Source organism: Nuphar pumila, chromosome 6 (genome assembly GCF_984573655.1).
Source record: "Nuphar pumila chromosome 6, dmNupPumi1.hap1.1, whole genome shotgun sequence".
Taxonomy (NCBI): domain Eukaryota; kingdom Viridiplantae; phylum Streptophyta; class Magnoliopsida; order Nymphaeales; family Nymphaeaceae; genus Nuphar; species Nuphar pumila.
Window position 1 is genome coordinate 7,024,338 of NC_143254.1, and position 17,447 is coordinate 7,041,784.

General features: G+C 38.5%; 1 protein-coding gene across 1 annotated transcript; it reads left to right on the plus strand.

Moving 5' to 3' along the window:
* The first annotated feature begins 5,360 nt into the window (after positions 1-5,360).
* LOC149833790 (protein SMALL AUXIN UP-REGULATED RNA 54-like) lies at positions 5,361-5,981 on the plus strand. The gene has a single exon (XM_090009218.1). It carries the CDS (start codon positions 5,361-5,363, stop codon positions 5,979-5,981), a length of 621 nt encoding a protein of 206 aa, XP_089865344.1.
* The last annotated feature ends 11,466 nt before the right edge of the window (positions 5,982-17,447 follow it).

The following is a 17,447-nucleotide window of genomic DNA, read 5'->3' on the forward strand; positions in this document are numbered from 1 at the left end:
TTCAAAACCATGGGGCAGAATGGGACATAATGAGAAATGAGGCTCTTAATATGTTCATTTGTCTCTCTCTCTTTATATATATATATATATGAGTTGTTGGTAACTATATTTAAAAGTTTGTAACTACAGTTAGAAGTGTGAGAGGATGACCAGAGAGTGCTGCTGCTTGAGCCAACGTCTCTAGCTTTTCTGTTGTCACAATCCAATGCCAGTGAAAGACTAGGCGAACTGCGTGGTTATCTTCCAAGTATTTTTTGGTAAAACATCAATAAAATCCTGGTGATTTTAAAAATAAAATGAAAATATTAGAATAAAAATGAGAAAATTTTAAAAATGAATCTTTCGAATGCGTACAACAAGTGTCCCGATTAAGTTGAGTTTGGTGGAGATGGTCTAAATTGGGTTTAACGTACTTGGCCAGTCTTTGAACACAATGCATCAAGATATAATGCTTTTCAAAATGGGAAAGTTGCCTTAGGTCTCAGTTTGCGTGTAAACAAATCCCAATTACATAAGTACCACAATAGGTGAGTGGGGCCTACTCCAAAAGAAGTGATGCACTCAAGGAAAAGTGAGCAATGGGCCTATGACCGTGTAACACACGTATAGGCATGAAATTTTAAATCCGGGTCTCCATACCAAATTACATATGGAACTAGGGCAATAATGAAGGATTAAGTTGGATCCAGCAAAAAATTCATGTAAATTATGTCTTTTTGTTTGTTTACCTTCTTTTCTTTCAGTTTTTTGAACAGGTTAAGTATATTTTTTAAGGAATTTTATGTTTAAATATGTAAAAGTTTAGAAAAAAATTGAAGCATCCAAATTCCAAGTTGACTACCGAATAATGAGAGACCCCAAACTGGTTTTTCTAAAGTCATATAGTGTGGCCAAATTTGCTGATAGGTCCTAAAATTAAAAAAAGAAGCAGCAAACGTTTATTTAACGCCAAACATAAGACCAGGCGTAGTAAATGCCAAATTGTTGAATCAACGTGATGAATACGACGCATTTGGAATCATGGAAAAGAAAATCGGAAACTTTTAGACAAAAATACAAAAATCAGAATCTTTTCTTCTTATTCCAAACAATTTTCTCAACTTTGTTGTGATTTTTTTTTATTAGAACTTGACCGCATGAGGAAACTATTAGACATTTCAGATCGGGTCCAACCTTGTGTGACCCAGTTTGACACAAGGAACTGATCAAGGCATCAGTGGGGAGTTAGTAGGGAGGGGTTACCTCAATATGGCATGTGAAGGGTTCACATAGATGAATGCTATGGAAGCTGATCAGGTCATGCTGAACACGAGTGTTTTTGCTCATGCTGACATCATGGACATCCGGTTTGCATTTTAAAAAGCTCAAAAGTCAACAAAACCATATGGCATTCATCCAAAATGCAAAAAGACGGCCACGATGTCCGCATGCGCAAAAACGCTCATATTCAGCATGACCTAATCTGCGCCCGAATGTTATGTATGTAACCCCCACTCTCCTTTCACCATAAATTGAGGCATGGTTGCATGATGAGTTCCACCAACATACTTTCTTTCTTGCATTGGGTTCAAGGTCCTGCTCACCATAGACTTGATGGCCTGAGCTCGTCATGGGCATCAATAGGCTGAGGAGAACGTCAAACACCGGCATCGACGCTCCTTTCGTTCATTTTTACTATGGTGGCTAATGGTATGTATTTTTGTTTTTTACATTTCGGTTTATGCCAACATAGTCAAGATCCACTTGTCTCTATCATTATAATGTAATGTTGTAGGTTGGTTGAGGTTGCTAGGGCTGGGAAACAAGCTGAACCGAGCATGTTCGGCCCGAGATATTAAAATTAAAATTAAGATTAAGATTAAGAGTAAGACATTAAGATATTAAAATTAAGATTAAGATTAAGAACAGGATATATATATATATATATATATATATATATATATATATAAAGTTTTTGTTACTTTTATATATTTTAAATTTAAAACTTATATTTTCTCAAGATTTTTCTTGGAAAAACTAAAATTACAATCTACCTTTAGTTTTCCTTGGCTGTGAAGGCCTTATTTTTTATGAAATTTACATGAACGAACTTGGCCTAATTAAAAGGTCATGCCCCTTAAAAAAGCAAAGACCAAATTTATTACAAGGTAAAGAGGGTTAGCAACATTCACAACCTAGTGTGAGAGGAATAAATGCCTGATAGCTCACAAAAGGCTGGTTATAGTGTAGTCGGTATCAAGACCCTTTATCGCCTAAGAGGCTAAGCTTATTCAAGCCATATAAAGGGAAAAAAAAAACTTGAGGGTTATTCTCAGATGTACATTATAGTTCAGTCCAAAACAATAAGTACAAAAAGTATGCTCTTTCATTCACGATTGATCAACAAAATTTATTAAAGGGAATCAGAAAGCAACCAGTTGCTACATTGCCTTCAGGGGCGTTTGCATGTCAAGGATGTGTAAACGTCTGCCGCGGAAATGGAATCGGACCCCTCCCCCACAGAAACCGTTTCTGCGGAAAGCTCACGTCCAGCGTGTATTTTGGCATGCCGGTCAAGGGTTTTCTGCAGAAATGGTGGATTCCGCTGTTTGTGTTGTCACTGCGGGCCCTAAGAAAATGCATGGCTGTCAATGTGTTTTCACATAAAGCAGCTCACTTTCTGTGATACACAAACGTGCCGTCAAGGATTTGGATGCAAGAAAGATTTGTGTGTTATAATTAGGGCTGACATACTAGCCAACTAACCGAACAGAAGGTGTTCAAGCTCGGCTCATTTGTTGTGTGGAGCCGAGCCAAGCATGAGCTCGTGAATAGCCTGAGCTAAATGAGCGAGGCATGAGCTAAACTCATTTGGGAAAAAAATATTTTTTCTCGCAGTCGAAAATAATAGAATTTAGATTTTAAACCTGTTGAGCCAAACCCAAACTAGCTTATTTACAAAATAAATAAATGCATGAAAACTACATGAAACAAACGGGCTGAGGTCGAGCTTAATATATAACTCAAGAATGAGATGGTGAATCAAGCCTGAACATAAGTCATGAAAATCATCTTTGTGATTACGGCTGAGAAATGAACCGAGCAGCTCCTGGCTCGGCTCGCTTTTGCTCGTCTCAAGCTTGTTGGCATTTGGTTTGTTTGGATAGCGAGCCAAAGTCGAGCTGGTTCATTATAGATAGCCGAATTGAACATGAAAAGGGGTGTTCGTCTCAGCTCGGCTCGTATAGGCTCATCTGGCTGGATAGCATGTATAGAATTTATGTATTATACATGTTAAAAGAAGCATGATAGCTCAAATCATTGGCTAGATATAAATGCATCCTTCACGTCAAAGGGTTCCATACTTGAGTCTGGCCATTTTCAGGGGTTGAGGGGTAAGTCCTCGGAGAGTTTTACGTCACTGAGAGGTCTTTGTGCTTGGGGCGGTTTCTCTGAGTAATATATATATATATATATATATATATATATATATATATATATATATATATATATATATATATAATTGCTAAAAAATAAGGGCATGTTAGGTTTCTTGTGTCATTCACTGGAAAATGTTTTTGTTGACTCTTTCAAGTCAGCCTATCTGGCTGCTTATTCTGGAAATGATTACCCTATTAAAAAACATTTCATCGACAATAGAATGGAAAGCGAGTCACTGTAATATGAGAACTGAAAATATAAGAACTAATGTGAATCATGATTTTCACAGATTTTTTGTTTTTTTCTCTTGAATCTAACCATACTGATATGATCTACAAGATTGGTTTTATAAGAACCCGATCTTGAATCATCCAATTTCCATGCATAAACAATTTTTTCTTTTAAGGTTTAAAATCAATGACTTATAATATTCATAAATATTCAAGCATTCAACAATCACATTTTCATCCAAAATGCACTATCCAATGGTTGATTCCTAGCAAATTCACCATACCAAGCACATCTACAGAGTTGAATTTGCGAAAAAGTGTTAGAAATGCTCATATTTCTAGTTCTCATTTTCAGTTATATTCTAGTGACTCGTTGGTAAGTAACCAATATGGATACTTATAAGTTATTGATGAACGGTAGTTGCAAATAATAGACATCCGATCGTGCTATTTTAGTTCAGCTGATTGATCAACTTGCAGCACTTGCACTCAGTACTTGTTTTTGACATAGTTACAGCAAATGTTCACTGATAGGTTTAGAAAAATGAGATCAGTCACTCGTGGCTCGGCCCGTTCTGGAATTGCGAAGAGCTCGTTTAAACTTGTAAAATAAGCCCGACAAGGTAACTACAATAAACTGATATTCAGCTTGGGTTGGCTCGTAGAAGCTCATGGAGTAGTAAAAAATACTCTTGATATATATTTTGTATCGTATAATACAATGTAAAATAAACAGTCGAAGTGTTTGGCTTGCAAGCAATTGGTCTACAGTTAACATTCTACTGTTTCAAGCTTTAAAATAATGTATTTTTTATGTAAATAAGTAATACTGAGTGTCGCTAAAGAGGTTTAGAGTTCAAATTCCACTGATCAAGTCCATATGAAAGATAAAACCTCTCTAAGCAGTGAAATCAATTCCCACCAAACTGCATTTAATAAGAGGAGCTTAAAAGGAAACAAGTAAACGATCACATAGTGAATGACAGACACCAGTACTTTCGACTTCCCTTGAGGCATCAAATGCATTAAAGCGTGAGAAGTTAGTACTTGTGATAGGCCGTCAGTTCTAAGAATTAGTTTCTGGTCATCTGTCATCTTGCTCGGTAAGGCAATGACTTGCCCATGGCTCTTAACACCGATTCATTCATTAACCATAAACCCTTTTAAGAGTTTAAGTTTCCACTAACCATAAACCATGAAGCGTAAATAGCAAGCAACATCCTACAAACAAATTTCCCCCTATGTTGAAGAGCTCCTGCTCGCTTACTTTTTCACAATGATTTCCTTATTTCAACAAAGATATCTCCTTGTCTTCTTGCAGAATAGAACATGTCTGATGACTCTTTTAATCTTTGTACAGTTCCACCACAGTACGCCTCTCTCTCTCAATCTCTATCAATTAAAGCCATCTCTTTCTCTCAAAAGCTCTATTAAAGCCAAGTCTGTTTCACCGCCTACAATGTAAACCAACTCTCCGTTGTTCTCTCTCTCTCTGAGTAACCGACCTCCATTTTCTCTCTCTAAAGCTCTGTCAGAACTCATCTTCTCTCTCTCTCTCTCTCTCTCGAGTCTAGCCGTCTACGCCCCAACTTTCTGTCTCTCTCTCTCTTACTGCCATTACCCTACATAACTGCAAAAGAACATCCCCAGAAGCCCCCTTCTCTCTCTCTGCGTGGTGGCCTCTCGTTTTCTGCTACCTCTCATCCACCAATGTCGAGTCCATCCGGCAAGAAAATCGACAGGATCCGGCAGATCGTCCTGCTAAAGCAGATGCTGAAGAAGTGGCGGAGCATCACCCTCACCGCCCCAACCCCCAACCCCTCATGCACCATTCCCCCCAAGTTCAGGCGTCACTCCTCCTCCTCTGACGACGACGACAACTACGACGGCGACCACCAACAGCAAGACAAGCGCATCTCCCGCCGGATTCCGGCCGGATGCCTGGCCGTGTACGTCGGGGCGGAGCGGCGCCGCTTCGTCATACCCACGCGCTACCTGAACCTGCCGGTGTTCGCGGCGCTGCTGAAACAGTCGGAGGAGGAGTTCGGGTACCAGAACAGCGGCGCCCTCGCCCTGCCCTGCGACGTCGGCTTCTTCGGGGGCCTCCTGCGCGCGCTCCACAAGAATGAGAAGGCCTTCGCCGGCCTCCCCCTCGAGAACGCCTTCCAGTTGCTCGCCGATGGGGGGCCCTGCAACCAACCCTCTTCTACTCGTGACAATGGCTTCCACACCCCCCTTGCTTCAGAAGACCAGGGCTTGACGCTTCCTTCCTCTCATCCCTTTTGTTGGGATTTTGTTTCAAGAAGCAGAGAAGTGAAGAGAAAACTATAATGGGTTTTCTTTTTCCTCTTCTTCTCTTTTTTCTTGTTCTTTTTCTTTTTTGGGATGCAGAGAGCAATGTACCATCCATGAATCCAGTATTTTGAGGATTCAATGAGATGTAGTTTTCTTCTTTTTATCTTCGACCTGTAACGAATAGTTAATATTGAAGATTCTGTCTCTGTTTTGATGGTGGTGGTGATTCTGATTTTGTTTCGGTTGTTTGGTTTTCATCATTTTGCACATTTGCCAAACTTGGAAGTTCACTGTTTTCTTTTCTTTTTCTCCAGGATGGTTTAAGAATGAGGATGTGCAGCTTCTTTTTTCATCCATTTATTCTTTAATATAACTATGTTTTTTGTTTTTGTTTTGGTTATTTCATAGATTTAGGCTTCTCACGGAGGTGTCTTAGGTTTGGCCCGGTTTAGAAGTTTGATATTGGGGACAGATTGTATGATGATTTACTCTTTTATAGTTGGTAACTAAGAAAAATGACCGTTCCACTTCTGGGCTAGGACTGGGCTTTTAAATTTTTTTTTTTTTTTTAACTGGGCCTATAGGCAGGACTGGGCTACAGCCCAGTTCTGCCCCCCCCTCACCCGTTTGGATCGGTGACTGAGGATATGAGACGGTGATGGAGGGCAGGATTTTGAGACGAGGCGGGGATGGAGACCTTATTCCCCCACTCTCGGACCCAACCCGAATCAAACCCTATAGGGTTGATTAATATATGGACCCGAGTGTAGTTTGTGAAATTTTATACTAAACCCAGACCCGAACCGAGTTTCGATTAAGACCCACAGTTTTTCAATGTAAAACTGATAAAAATTATGGTTTTATCGGGTTTGGTTTTGTGTATTTCTTATTGGATCTTGTGTCCATCTGAAGGCCCAGGATGGAATCCCTCTGCCACGTGGGGCATCTGTAACCCCAGCTTGCCTTTCAAAAAAAAAAAAGTTTTTATCGGATTCATGTATGGTTTTTATTACAGTGGACTCGATTAGACCTGAGTCCAAATCCCATACCATACCCGAAAATCTGGTTCAAGTATGGTCAATCAAAGCCAACCAGTTGAGATCCCTAAGGAGCGTTTTCCGTGGCACACAAACGGGCCTAAGAAGGCCAAAGAAAATCAAATTATAAAACAATAAGGAAACATGTTTCCTATTAAAAGGAATCAAGTTTATAAAGCAGCGAGCAGTTTCCTACTTTGAAAGAGAGGTTTCTCATGTAACAAGAAGCTTTGGGTAACTATGGTTACGGCTCATGCTAGTATTTTGAGCCAAGCATAGATCATCAAAAAAAATGTTACCCTTAGAGGGAAGTTTAAATGTACAAAAGCACCTCCTTTCGTGAATTTCACTGCTGCGGAACACAGTGACAAATATCGCGAGATTTATGAAAATCTTGCGATAATATCGCAAGAAATTGCCTGAAAGTTTAAAACGCCAATTTCTCTCGCGATTTTCAAAATATCATGAGATTTGTGAAAAAAACATGAATACCGTGATTTAAATGCGATATTTATGTTTTAAATGGCTATTTATCATGAAAAATTCATGTATTTTTATTTTTAAATAATTTCTATTAATATTTTTCTTATAAAAAATAATTTTTTATTTTTTTATTTATTTTTTTTATTGCCAAGATTTTGCCAGAAAATGCAAGATTTATGACATTTTTTCAATTTCTTGCCAGTTTGTTCTTTTTGTTTTGATTGGCAAGCGGGGGTTAGGCTTCCAGATATCTCTTAAGCCCATGTCTCATAAGGATTCGAACCCGGGCCTTCAGCTTGGCTACATGGGATAGCACCTCCCTATTAAAATATTTTGGCCAAAAGAGGAGAGAAGAGGTGTTGTGTTCTCGACATTTACTTATTTTGGTCCTTGAGATTCTGCCGTTTTTAATAGCGTGTTGAAGTACGGTTCCGGCATTCTTTCGCCCCGACCTTTCCGGTTGAGGAAAAGACATGAAAGCTCATGCCTTTGGTGAAAATACCGAAGCTGTCCAGAACTCCAGATGGTTGATGGTTCTTGATGGATCTTGTGGACTGCTGCCCTCCTCTCGAGTTCTGTTCTGTTCGATTTACCCGATTCTGACCCGGAAGCTGCTCACATGGACCTGGGTTTAGGGATGTATACGGTTCCAATTCGGATTGGATGTGGACGATACCATATTCGACTAATTGTACAATGGATAAAATGATTAGGATACGGATGGTGAAAAGCCAATACCAGATCCGCCTTTTTTACATTTCGGATAATTGTCGGACTAAGTAGCAAAAAAATCAAAACCATATCTGCATCAGATTATAATCGGATTTATCGGCTTACAAATGCTGTTAAACGGAATTGATTTTGTTCCGATGTCGGATAAAATCCCTATTTTTGTCACAGTGGGGAGGTGTTGGGTCAGAAATATATGTGTTTTCTGACCTAAGTAAGAACCAGTTTCATCTAACTCAAAAAAATGGAAGGGGCACCTAAAACAAAATGTTGGATCAATGATCACTTCAAAAGTTACTAGCCACAAATTGATGACCTTAAAGCTAAAATGTTTTATCTACCAAATGATCAAAGAAGGCCAGCCATCTAAAATGCTATACTTACTTTTCATTTCCAATTTATTGTGATATTACTTGTATTTGTCCTAATAGGTTCTCACTTTTTCTACTTGTGTTTTTTCTATTTTATGATATCAAATCGATAAATCAAGAATTTAGCTTTTGGTTGTGCATTTTCTTTTAATAAAAAGTTATATGATCAGGTATTTTGAAGGTGAATGGACTCTTGTTTTATGAAAAAATTCCCTTTGATTGATACTAGTATGCAATCTATTCACACTATAGCACCAGAACCTAATTTAATGTGTGTGTGTTTTCGCCTATTTGTTATTTGCAGTTGCATGGCTCGTGAAAAAGTTTGATGTGATCTTTGGAGGACGAAAGCATGGGATATATAGAGAATGGGATGAATGTAGCAGACAAATGCTTGGTTTTAAGGAGGTTTGTTTTAAATCATTTTGCACAGAACAAGAAGCCATCTACCATTTCATGTGTTTCCAAACAAGAGGAAGTTGCAAGTGGAGAAGGCCAGAAGCACATAAAATGGTTTTATTTAATTTTGATTATTATTGTACTTACATTATTGTTTATGATTTATGTCTAAGGTTGTGTTATTAAGGGACAAAGAAGACGATGATAGCCAGTTGTAGCTTTTTTTTTATGGGGTTAGGCAGACCCTACCAGTTATACGACGATACCATTGAGATTTGAACTTGCAACATCCCAATACAAGGTGACGTGCACTAGCTGCTCCTACCAAACAAGCCGAGGGGGGCTGGTAAGTTGAGTAGATGGTAATACCAGACTACCCACCGCAATGAACTAGAGCAGTGCACTAGTACCTTAGTTTGAATCTCAGAACTAAGAAGGCATGTTGTCTCACTGAAAAAAACTATTTGTTAAACTTGATCTGGTTTGACACAAGACACTAATGAAGGCATTAGTGGGGAGGGGGTTACTTGAATGTGAAGAGTTCACATTTAATATAACATGTGAAGGATTTATATACATGAATGCCATGTATGTGACCCCCACTCCTTCCACTATAAATTAAATTAAGGCATGGTTGCTTGATGAGTGTAAATAATGTGTCATCTTTCTCTTAATTATTTGGGTTCAGCGTCTTTCTCATCGTCGACTTGGGTGACCTGGGTTCATCATGAGCGTTGATAGGCTGAGGAAAACGTTGTGCACCTGCACCAACACTCTTTTTGTCCATGGCGGCTACCAGTAAGTGTTCTTGCTTTTAATATCCCGATTATGGTTTTTAGAACGTCAACATTGGGTTAGGGGCTCACTCCTCACATTCTATTGTGGTGCACTGATGTTATTGCCGCCCTTATCAGAATATCTTTTTTTCGACTTATTTTTTTAGGTAGCCCTTGCTGGCAGCCCCCACCACAATTCGCAGTGGCCTGCCTTTTACCCTACCAGTGACATTCAGGAGGAACGATGGCCGTTAGCAGTGGCCACCGTGGCCAAGGGGATCGCAGGGATGGGGTGAAATCCCGTTTGTTTCACAACCCTCCACCATCAACTTTCAGGTAGATGGTTGTTGTCGTTCTCCAAGCGGACGATGTCCCAACGTAAGTCGATCGTCGTCGACAATGATACGCCATCGATGGCTGCATCGGTACCCGCAACCAGAGGCAACCGCAGTAGCGGCTGTCAGTGGCTGGAATCGTCGGCAGACAGTGATATATGATGGTGATTGTCGTTGTCGACTGACCATCACCGTTGACTACAGTGACCGGCCACCGGTGATAGAAGCAGCCGATGGCAAATGCAAAAAACACAAAAAAGGGGGAATTTTTTTGTTTTTTGTTGGCTATAGGCCATTGCAACCACCAGCAGATGGCGGTGGAAGACGTCGACTGACCGTCGCCAGTGGCGATGACAGCCCCCGACGATGCATGCATATTAAAAAAAATCCTTTTCCCCTTACCCTCATCGGCATTTTCAGAGGGTTGTTGGCGCCGGGGGGAGACGGTCGTCATCGCTGGTGGAACTGCCGGTGTCGATGGCCATAAGCTGAAATGAGGGGGGGGAGGGGGAGTTTCATGGTGGACGCTAGCTATGGCGTTCGGTTTCACAGAAACTGAAGGCCATCGGGCCTTATTGGGAGCATTCGGTTTCTCAAAAACTGAAGTCCATCGGGCCTTATTGGGTGCCCAGATCCGGGTCAGATCGGGTATCCCAACCCGATTGAATGCCTGATCCAAACCTGTTTTGAGTGGATTGGTCGCCGTCACATCCCGAGTCGGCCCCGATCCATGAACCAGATCCATTATGGAATCGAATGGATCGGGTAAGGACTGGATCCTGACCCATTTAGGATATCGGGGTTCTCGAATCCTATCCGGAGTGGGTCTGGGTTTGGATTGGGTCATTTTCTTGGATCTGAACTGTATCTTGTTTGAATCATATTTGGATCCAGATCGTGGGATCCAACTCGTGATCCGATAGTAAAAGGGTCTAGATCCAAACCAGGGAGATTCGGCCTGGGATACATTGGAACTAAATATGAATTTGGATTAAATTAGACCAGGTCCAAAATAAGGTCCATGTACTATTTAAACATTTAAAGACTTAACCGGTTTTGTGATCAATACGAGGCATTTCGAGACTAGTTCAGAGTCATTTTTGACTGATTCTTATCAGTTTTTCATCAGTTCCTGAATATAGAAACCCTGTTTTCATGAATCTCTGAAAGGACAAGGATTTTTCTCATTCAGTTTTAGGGATTTATGAGCTTTTGCACATGTTTCAGACTGGTTTGATTGTTTCATGATCGGTTCATGCCCTTGGTTGACCGGTTCAGGGTGATTCAGACCAGTTCAAACTATTTTTATATTGGTTCCAGCATGAGGACCCCGTGTTTAACCATAAGAGCATGTTTTTTGTCATTTTTTTTATTTTATATGTGTTTATTATTATGAAAGTATGACTTTTGCATGTCTAATACATGCATTTTATGTTATTTAAGTTATGCATGATATTTTAAGCATGAATTATGATTAAATTCATGACATTTATTATATGTTTTCATCAAAATTTATTTATACATATAAGTTGAAGCATGAATTTATGTTTGTTATTGATATAATATATATTTTGTTATGAATATACATGCATTATCATGTGTGCATGAGCATGCTTTCAACAACAACAACAACAACAACTACGCCTTCATCCCAAAACAATTGGGGTCAGCGATATGAACCAAAAAAGAAATTCATTTTGGGTCTTCCACATGAATCCTTTTCCTCCAATCATTTCTATCCAACGCCATGTCCTCGGTGAGGTTCAAAGCATTCATATCCTTTCCTATCATCTCCATCCAAGTCTTCCTAGGCCTACCCCGACCTCTTTTAACTAATATATTTTCCCATTTCTCCAACCTTCTAACTGGAGCATCATTAGGCCTTCGCCGAATATGTCCAAACCACCGTAAACGATTATCTCGCATCTTATTTTCAATGGGTGCAACACCTACCTTCTTACGTATCTCTTCGTTCCGAATCTTATCTTTTATTGTATTTCCACACATCCATCTAAGCATCCGCATCTCAGCTACACTCATTTTTTTAATATGATGTCTCTTGGTAGCCCAACATTCCGTACCATATAGTAAAGCGGGTCTAATAGTCGTCCTATAAAACTTTCCCTTCAACCGCAATGGCATTCTACGATCGCACAGCACTCCAGTAGCACTTTTCCATTTCATCCACCCAACCTTTATCCTATGATTTACATCTCCATCAATTTCTCCATACTTTTGAATGATGGATCCCAAATATTTGAAATAATCATTCACCGGTATATCTTGCTCACCAAGCTTCACTACACTCCCATCACTACTTCGTTGCTTACTAAACCGACATTCCATATATTCAGTCTTACTCTTACTCAACTTAAAACCTCTAGCTTCCAATGTCTGTCTCCATAATTCTAACTTAGCATTAACCCCAGCTCTAGACTCATCAATCAAAACAATATCATCAGCAAACAACATACACCACGGTACATTTTCTTGAATTGATCTCGTAAGCTCATCCATCACTATCGCAAATAGGAAAGGGCTTAAAGCAGATCCTTGATGTAACCCAACCGTTATCGGAAAATTGGTTGTCACCCCTCCACAAGTGCGGACATTGGTTACTACTCCTTCATACATATCTTTAATTATACTAATGTACTTGAGAGAAACACCTTTCTTCATCATTGTCCACCAGAGAACGTCCCTAGGTACTCTATCGTATGCCTTCTCTAAATCAATAAAAACCATATGCAAATCTTTGTTCCTCTCTCTATATCTTTCAATAAGTTGTCTAAGAAGATGTATAGCTTCCATAGTTGATCTTACAGGCATAAAACCAAATTGATTCTCCGATATCATGACAACCTTCCTCAACCTAGACTCAATCACCCTCTCCCAAAGTTTCATAGTATGACTCATGAGTTTTATACCACGATAGTTTGTGCAATCTTGTATATCACCCTTATTCTTATATAAAGGCACCAAAGTACTCTTCCTCCACTCATTAGGCATCTTATTTGTTCGCCAAATCAAGTTAAAAAGATTTGTCAACCATTCTAAACCTTTCTCTCCCAAAGCATTTCCAAGCCTCGATAGGTATACCATCTGGGCCAACTGCCCTTCTTGATTTCATTTTCTTCAAAGCCTCTGCAATTTCTTTCTTTTGAATCTTGCGCATGAAGTCACGATTTATCTCATGAAAAGGAATGGAGAAGTCTCCAAGATCTTGAGCATGACTATCATTAAATAGCTTATCAAAATAATCTTTCCATCTCTCCTTAATCTCCTCATCTTTGACTAAAACCCTTTGCGTTTCATCTTTGATACATCTAACCATACCCAAATCCTTCGATTTCCTATCTCTCATCTTTGCAAGCCTATAAATATCCTTCTCGCCTTCTTTGGTATCCAACTTGTCATAAACCTCCTTATATACCTTAGCACTCGCGTTTCGAACAACTTTTTTAGCTTCCTTCTTTGCTATCATATACTTCTCCAAATTCTCATTATCACGACTCTTACTTAGATTTCTATAACACTCTCTTTTAACCTTAATAGCTAATTTGACATCCTCGTTCCACCATGATGTATCCTTACCTAGTGGTGCACCGCCTTTAGACTCACCCAATACCTCCTTAGCTACTTTTCTCATACCACCCGCTATCTTATTCCACATTGATTCTGAATCCTCCTCGAGACACCAATCAACTTCCTTAACTACCTGCTCTACAAACATTCCTTGTTTAGCTCCTTTCAGTGCCCACCACTTAATTCTAGGATCTATCCTATGTCTATCCCTTTTGCGGCATTGTCTAATTCTAAGATCTAAAATTAAGACTCTATGTTGTGTAGCTACACTTTCTCCTGGTATAACCTTACAATCGATGCAACAACCCCTATCTCTCTTTCTAAGTAGGAAAAAATCTATCTGACTCGTATTAACCCCACTTTTAAATGTTACTAGGTGAGACTCCCTCTTCCTAAACCAAGTGTTTGCTAAGATCATATCATAGGACAAACAAAAATCTAAAATCCTTTCTCCACTTTCATTTCTTTCTCCTATACCATAGCCTCCATGGATATTCTCAAATCCATCCCTACTAATGCCTACATGTCCATTAAGGTCACCGCCGATGAAAAGCTTTTCTCCATAAGATGTCTCTTGTACTACTCCATCTAAATCTTCCCAAAATTGATGCTTAATGGAATCATCTAAACCTACTTGAGGTGCATAAACACTAATAATATTAATAATATCCGTACCTAATACTAATTTAATAAGTAAAATTCTATCACCCTTCCTACGGACCTCAACTACATTATCTATAAACTGACGACTCATAACAATCCCTACTCCATTCCTATTCCTATTTATTCATGTATACCAAATCTTATATCCCCAAGGTTCTATCACTTTAGCTTTCTCACCTACCCATTTGGTCTCTTGAAGACATAAAATATCAATCTTTCTCCTACACATAACATCTACTAACTCTACCAACTTACCAGTTAAAGACCCTATGTTCCAAGTGGCTAACCTAATTTTATGGTCTTGGACTAACTTCTTTACCCCCACCCGTCCAACAAAGTGAGGGAACCCTTGCCTATTTGACACCACACCCGGGCGCCGGTGTGACGCGTCGCTTCTGGGCGACGACCTAGCAACCCTTGCACATTTATCACTGCCTCCGGGCCTAGAGAGTACAGCGCGTCGCTCAGTAGGGAACGCCCCAACGAAATTCTCATATTGGTTCATTTTCATAGGATATGACAGTTTTTATGCTGGCTGTCACAGGCCTACCGCAACCCTCCTCCTTTATCCGGGCTTGGGACCGGCAGTGTATAACTACACAGGCGGAGTTCGCATGAGCATGCTTTATAATACGAATATGTTTGCAATAAAAGATTGTGATTGACTGACTCTTACAATCACCAAAGTGATATGAGTTGTGTTGATTGAGGATTTTTTAGACCGTGATAAGATTCGATATTATGATTTTGTATAACTTTATGAAATAATGATTCCACCTAAAGGTAGGTCGTTGTATTTTAAATGTACACTAGGTGTAATAGTAGATGTGTATACCTACCCATGAAGCATGTTCGTACCTAAAAGTATAATGCTGAATTGTCTCATGTTACATGATCTGCTAGTTTCACCAATTAATGTCAATTTCTTGTGAATTAAAGAGAAGATGCAACTATGAGTATTATTGTTTTCATTAAAGTAGAATGATAATGACTCAATTATGTTTGTCTTAGAAACGATAAATAATAAAAGATCTTAGTTTTTACCTTTTCAATATGAGTCTTGTTTGAGCAATTATAAGGTTTTTTTTTTCATTTCTTGTTGTACCTTGTTATTTCATCATTGGTGGTTCTAGTAACATCCTCATGTTAGACGGATCTAATTTCTCGGATTGAAAAAAATAATATTATTCACTCTGGGTTACATGGACCTAGATTTGGCTCTTAAAATTGACAAACCTTCCACTATTATAGAACAGAGTATAGTCAAACAAAAGGTTATATCTGAGAAGTGGGAGCGCTCAAATAGACTTAGCTTATTGCTTTTACAATCTTGAATGGCTAAGAACATTTGAGGCATCATCCTTCACTACAGGACAATGAAAGAATTTTTTGGAGTCATTAAGACTCAGTTCATCAGTTCTAATAAGGCTAAGGCTAGTATAGTGATGTTGAAGTTGGTGTCTATAAAATATTCCAGTGATAGTCACATCCGACAACATATTTTAGAGATAAAAAATAGTACATCTTAACTGAAAGCCATGAAGTTTACCATTTCACACTTTTTTTTGGTCTATCTAATTTTGACCTCGTTGTCTATTGAATATAAACACTTTAAGATTTCCTACAATGCAAATAACGATGAGTAGTCTTTTAATGATCTCTTGACCAAGTGTGTTAAAGAGGAAGAAAGGCTAAAGGGTGAGAGGGCGCCGAGTACACATATGAACTCTCATTAGGAAAAACATAGGCCGGTGGAAAAGAAAAATTCATTTAAAAAGAATAATAAGAAGAAAACCTCTGGAGAGAGTTTAAACTCTTAGGTGAAAGTCAAATTCTAGGCAGAAGGTTCTTCTATAAAGTATTTCTTTTGCAAGAAGAATGAACATAAAAAGGTAGACGGCTTGAAACATAAGAATTTGCTCAAAATTAAAGGTAATAAGTCATTCATTTTTAATTAGTGCAACTTAATCCATGTTCTATTGCATAGTTGGTGGATTTATTCTAATGTCAGGGTGCACATATATTGCCAACTTTTTACAGGAATTTTTAAACAAAAAGAATCCAACAGAGCATAAAAAAAACATCTTCTCAGGAAATAATATATGTTCGCATGTCAAGAACGTTGGAACCTGCAAAGTTGTGTTGGAGTCAGGATTTATTTTGGATTTAGTTGATATATTTTATGTTTTATCCTATAGTTGGAACCTTATTTCGATTTCAAAACTTGATAAGTTTGGTTTTTTTTTTAAATTTGAAAACTTCAAGCTTATTATTGTTAAAAATTCTATTATTGTAGGTTCTACATATATGTGTGCTAGTTTGTATCGTTTGAAAACCAAATTTCAAATTTGAGAATCTCACTCCGTTGAGAACACAATGATTGACAATAAACGTGGTCTAAAGGAGGATCAATCATATTTGCTTTGGCATCAAAGATTATGATACATCTCGAAAGAGGGAGTCTAAAAACTTGTAAAAGAAAAAATTCTTAGATCCCTTGATTTTACAGATACAGAACCATGTGTTGACTACATAAAGGCTAAACAGTCTAACACATATAAGAAAGATGTCAAACACAACAATGAAAAATTAGAGATCGTGCATATAGATATTTGAGTTTTTTTCCCTGTGTTACATGGGTGAAAAATATTTTGTCACATTTAAAGACGATTACTCATGGTATATGTATATGTACTTATTATTTAAAAGATTTAAACTCTTTCAGGTTTTTAAGGACTTCAAGAAAGAAGTAGAGAAATAGGTCAGTGAAGTTATTAAAATGGTTAGGTCTGATAGAGGTCTCGAATATTATGGTCGTTTTACTGAGATGAGATAAAAGGAAGGACCATTAGCACGGTTTTTAAAAAATGATAGTATTATAACTCAGTATACCATGTCTGGTAGTACTTACCAAAATAGTGTTGCTGAAAGAAGAAACCGTATGCTTAAAGAAATGATTCAAGTGATATTAAATCACTAAAACCTTTCTTTGACCTTATGAGGTGAAGCTCTTAAGACAACAATGCATATTTTGAATAAAATTTTTACGAAAGTTGTTCAAAAGATAACTTATGAGCTATGGACTAATAGAAAACATTCTTCATCATATATGCACATATAAGGA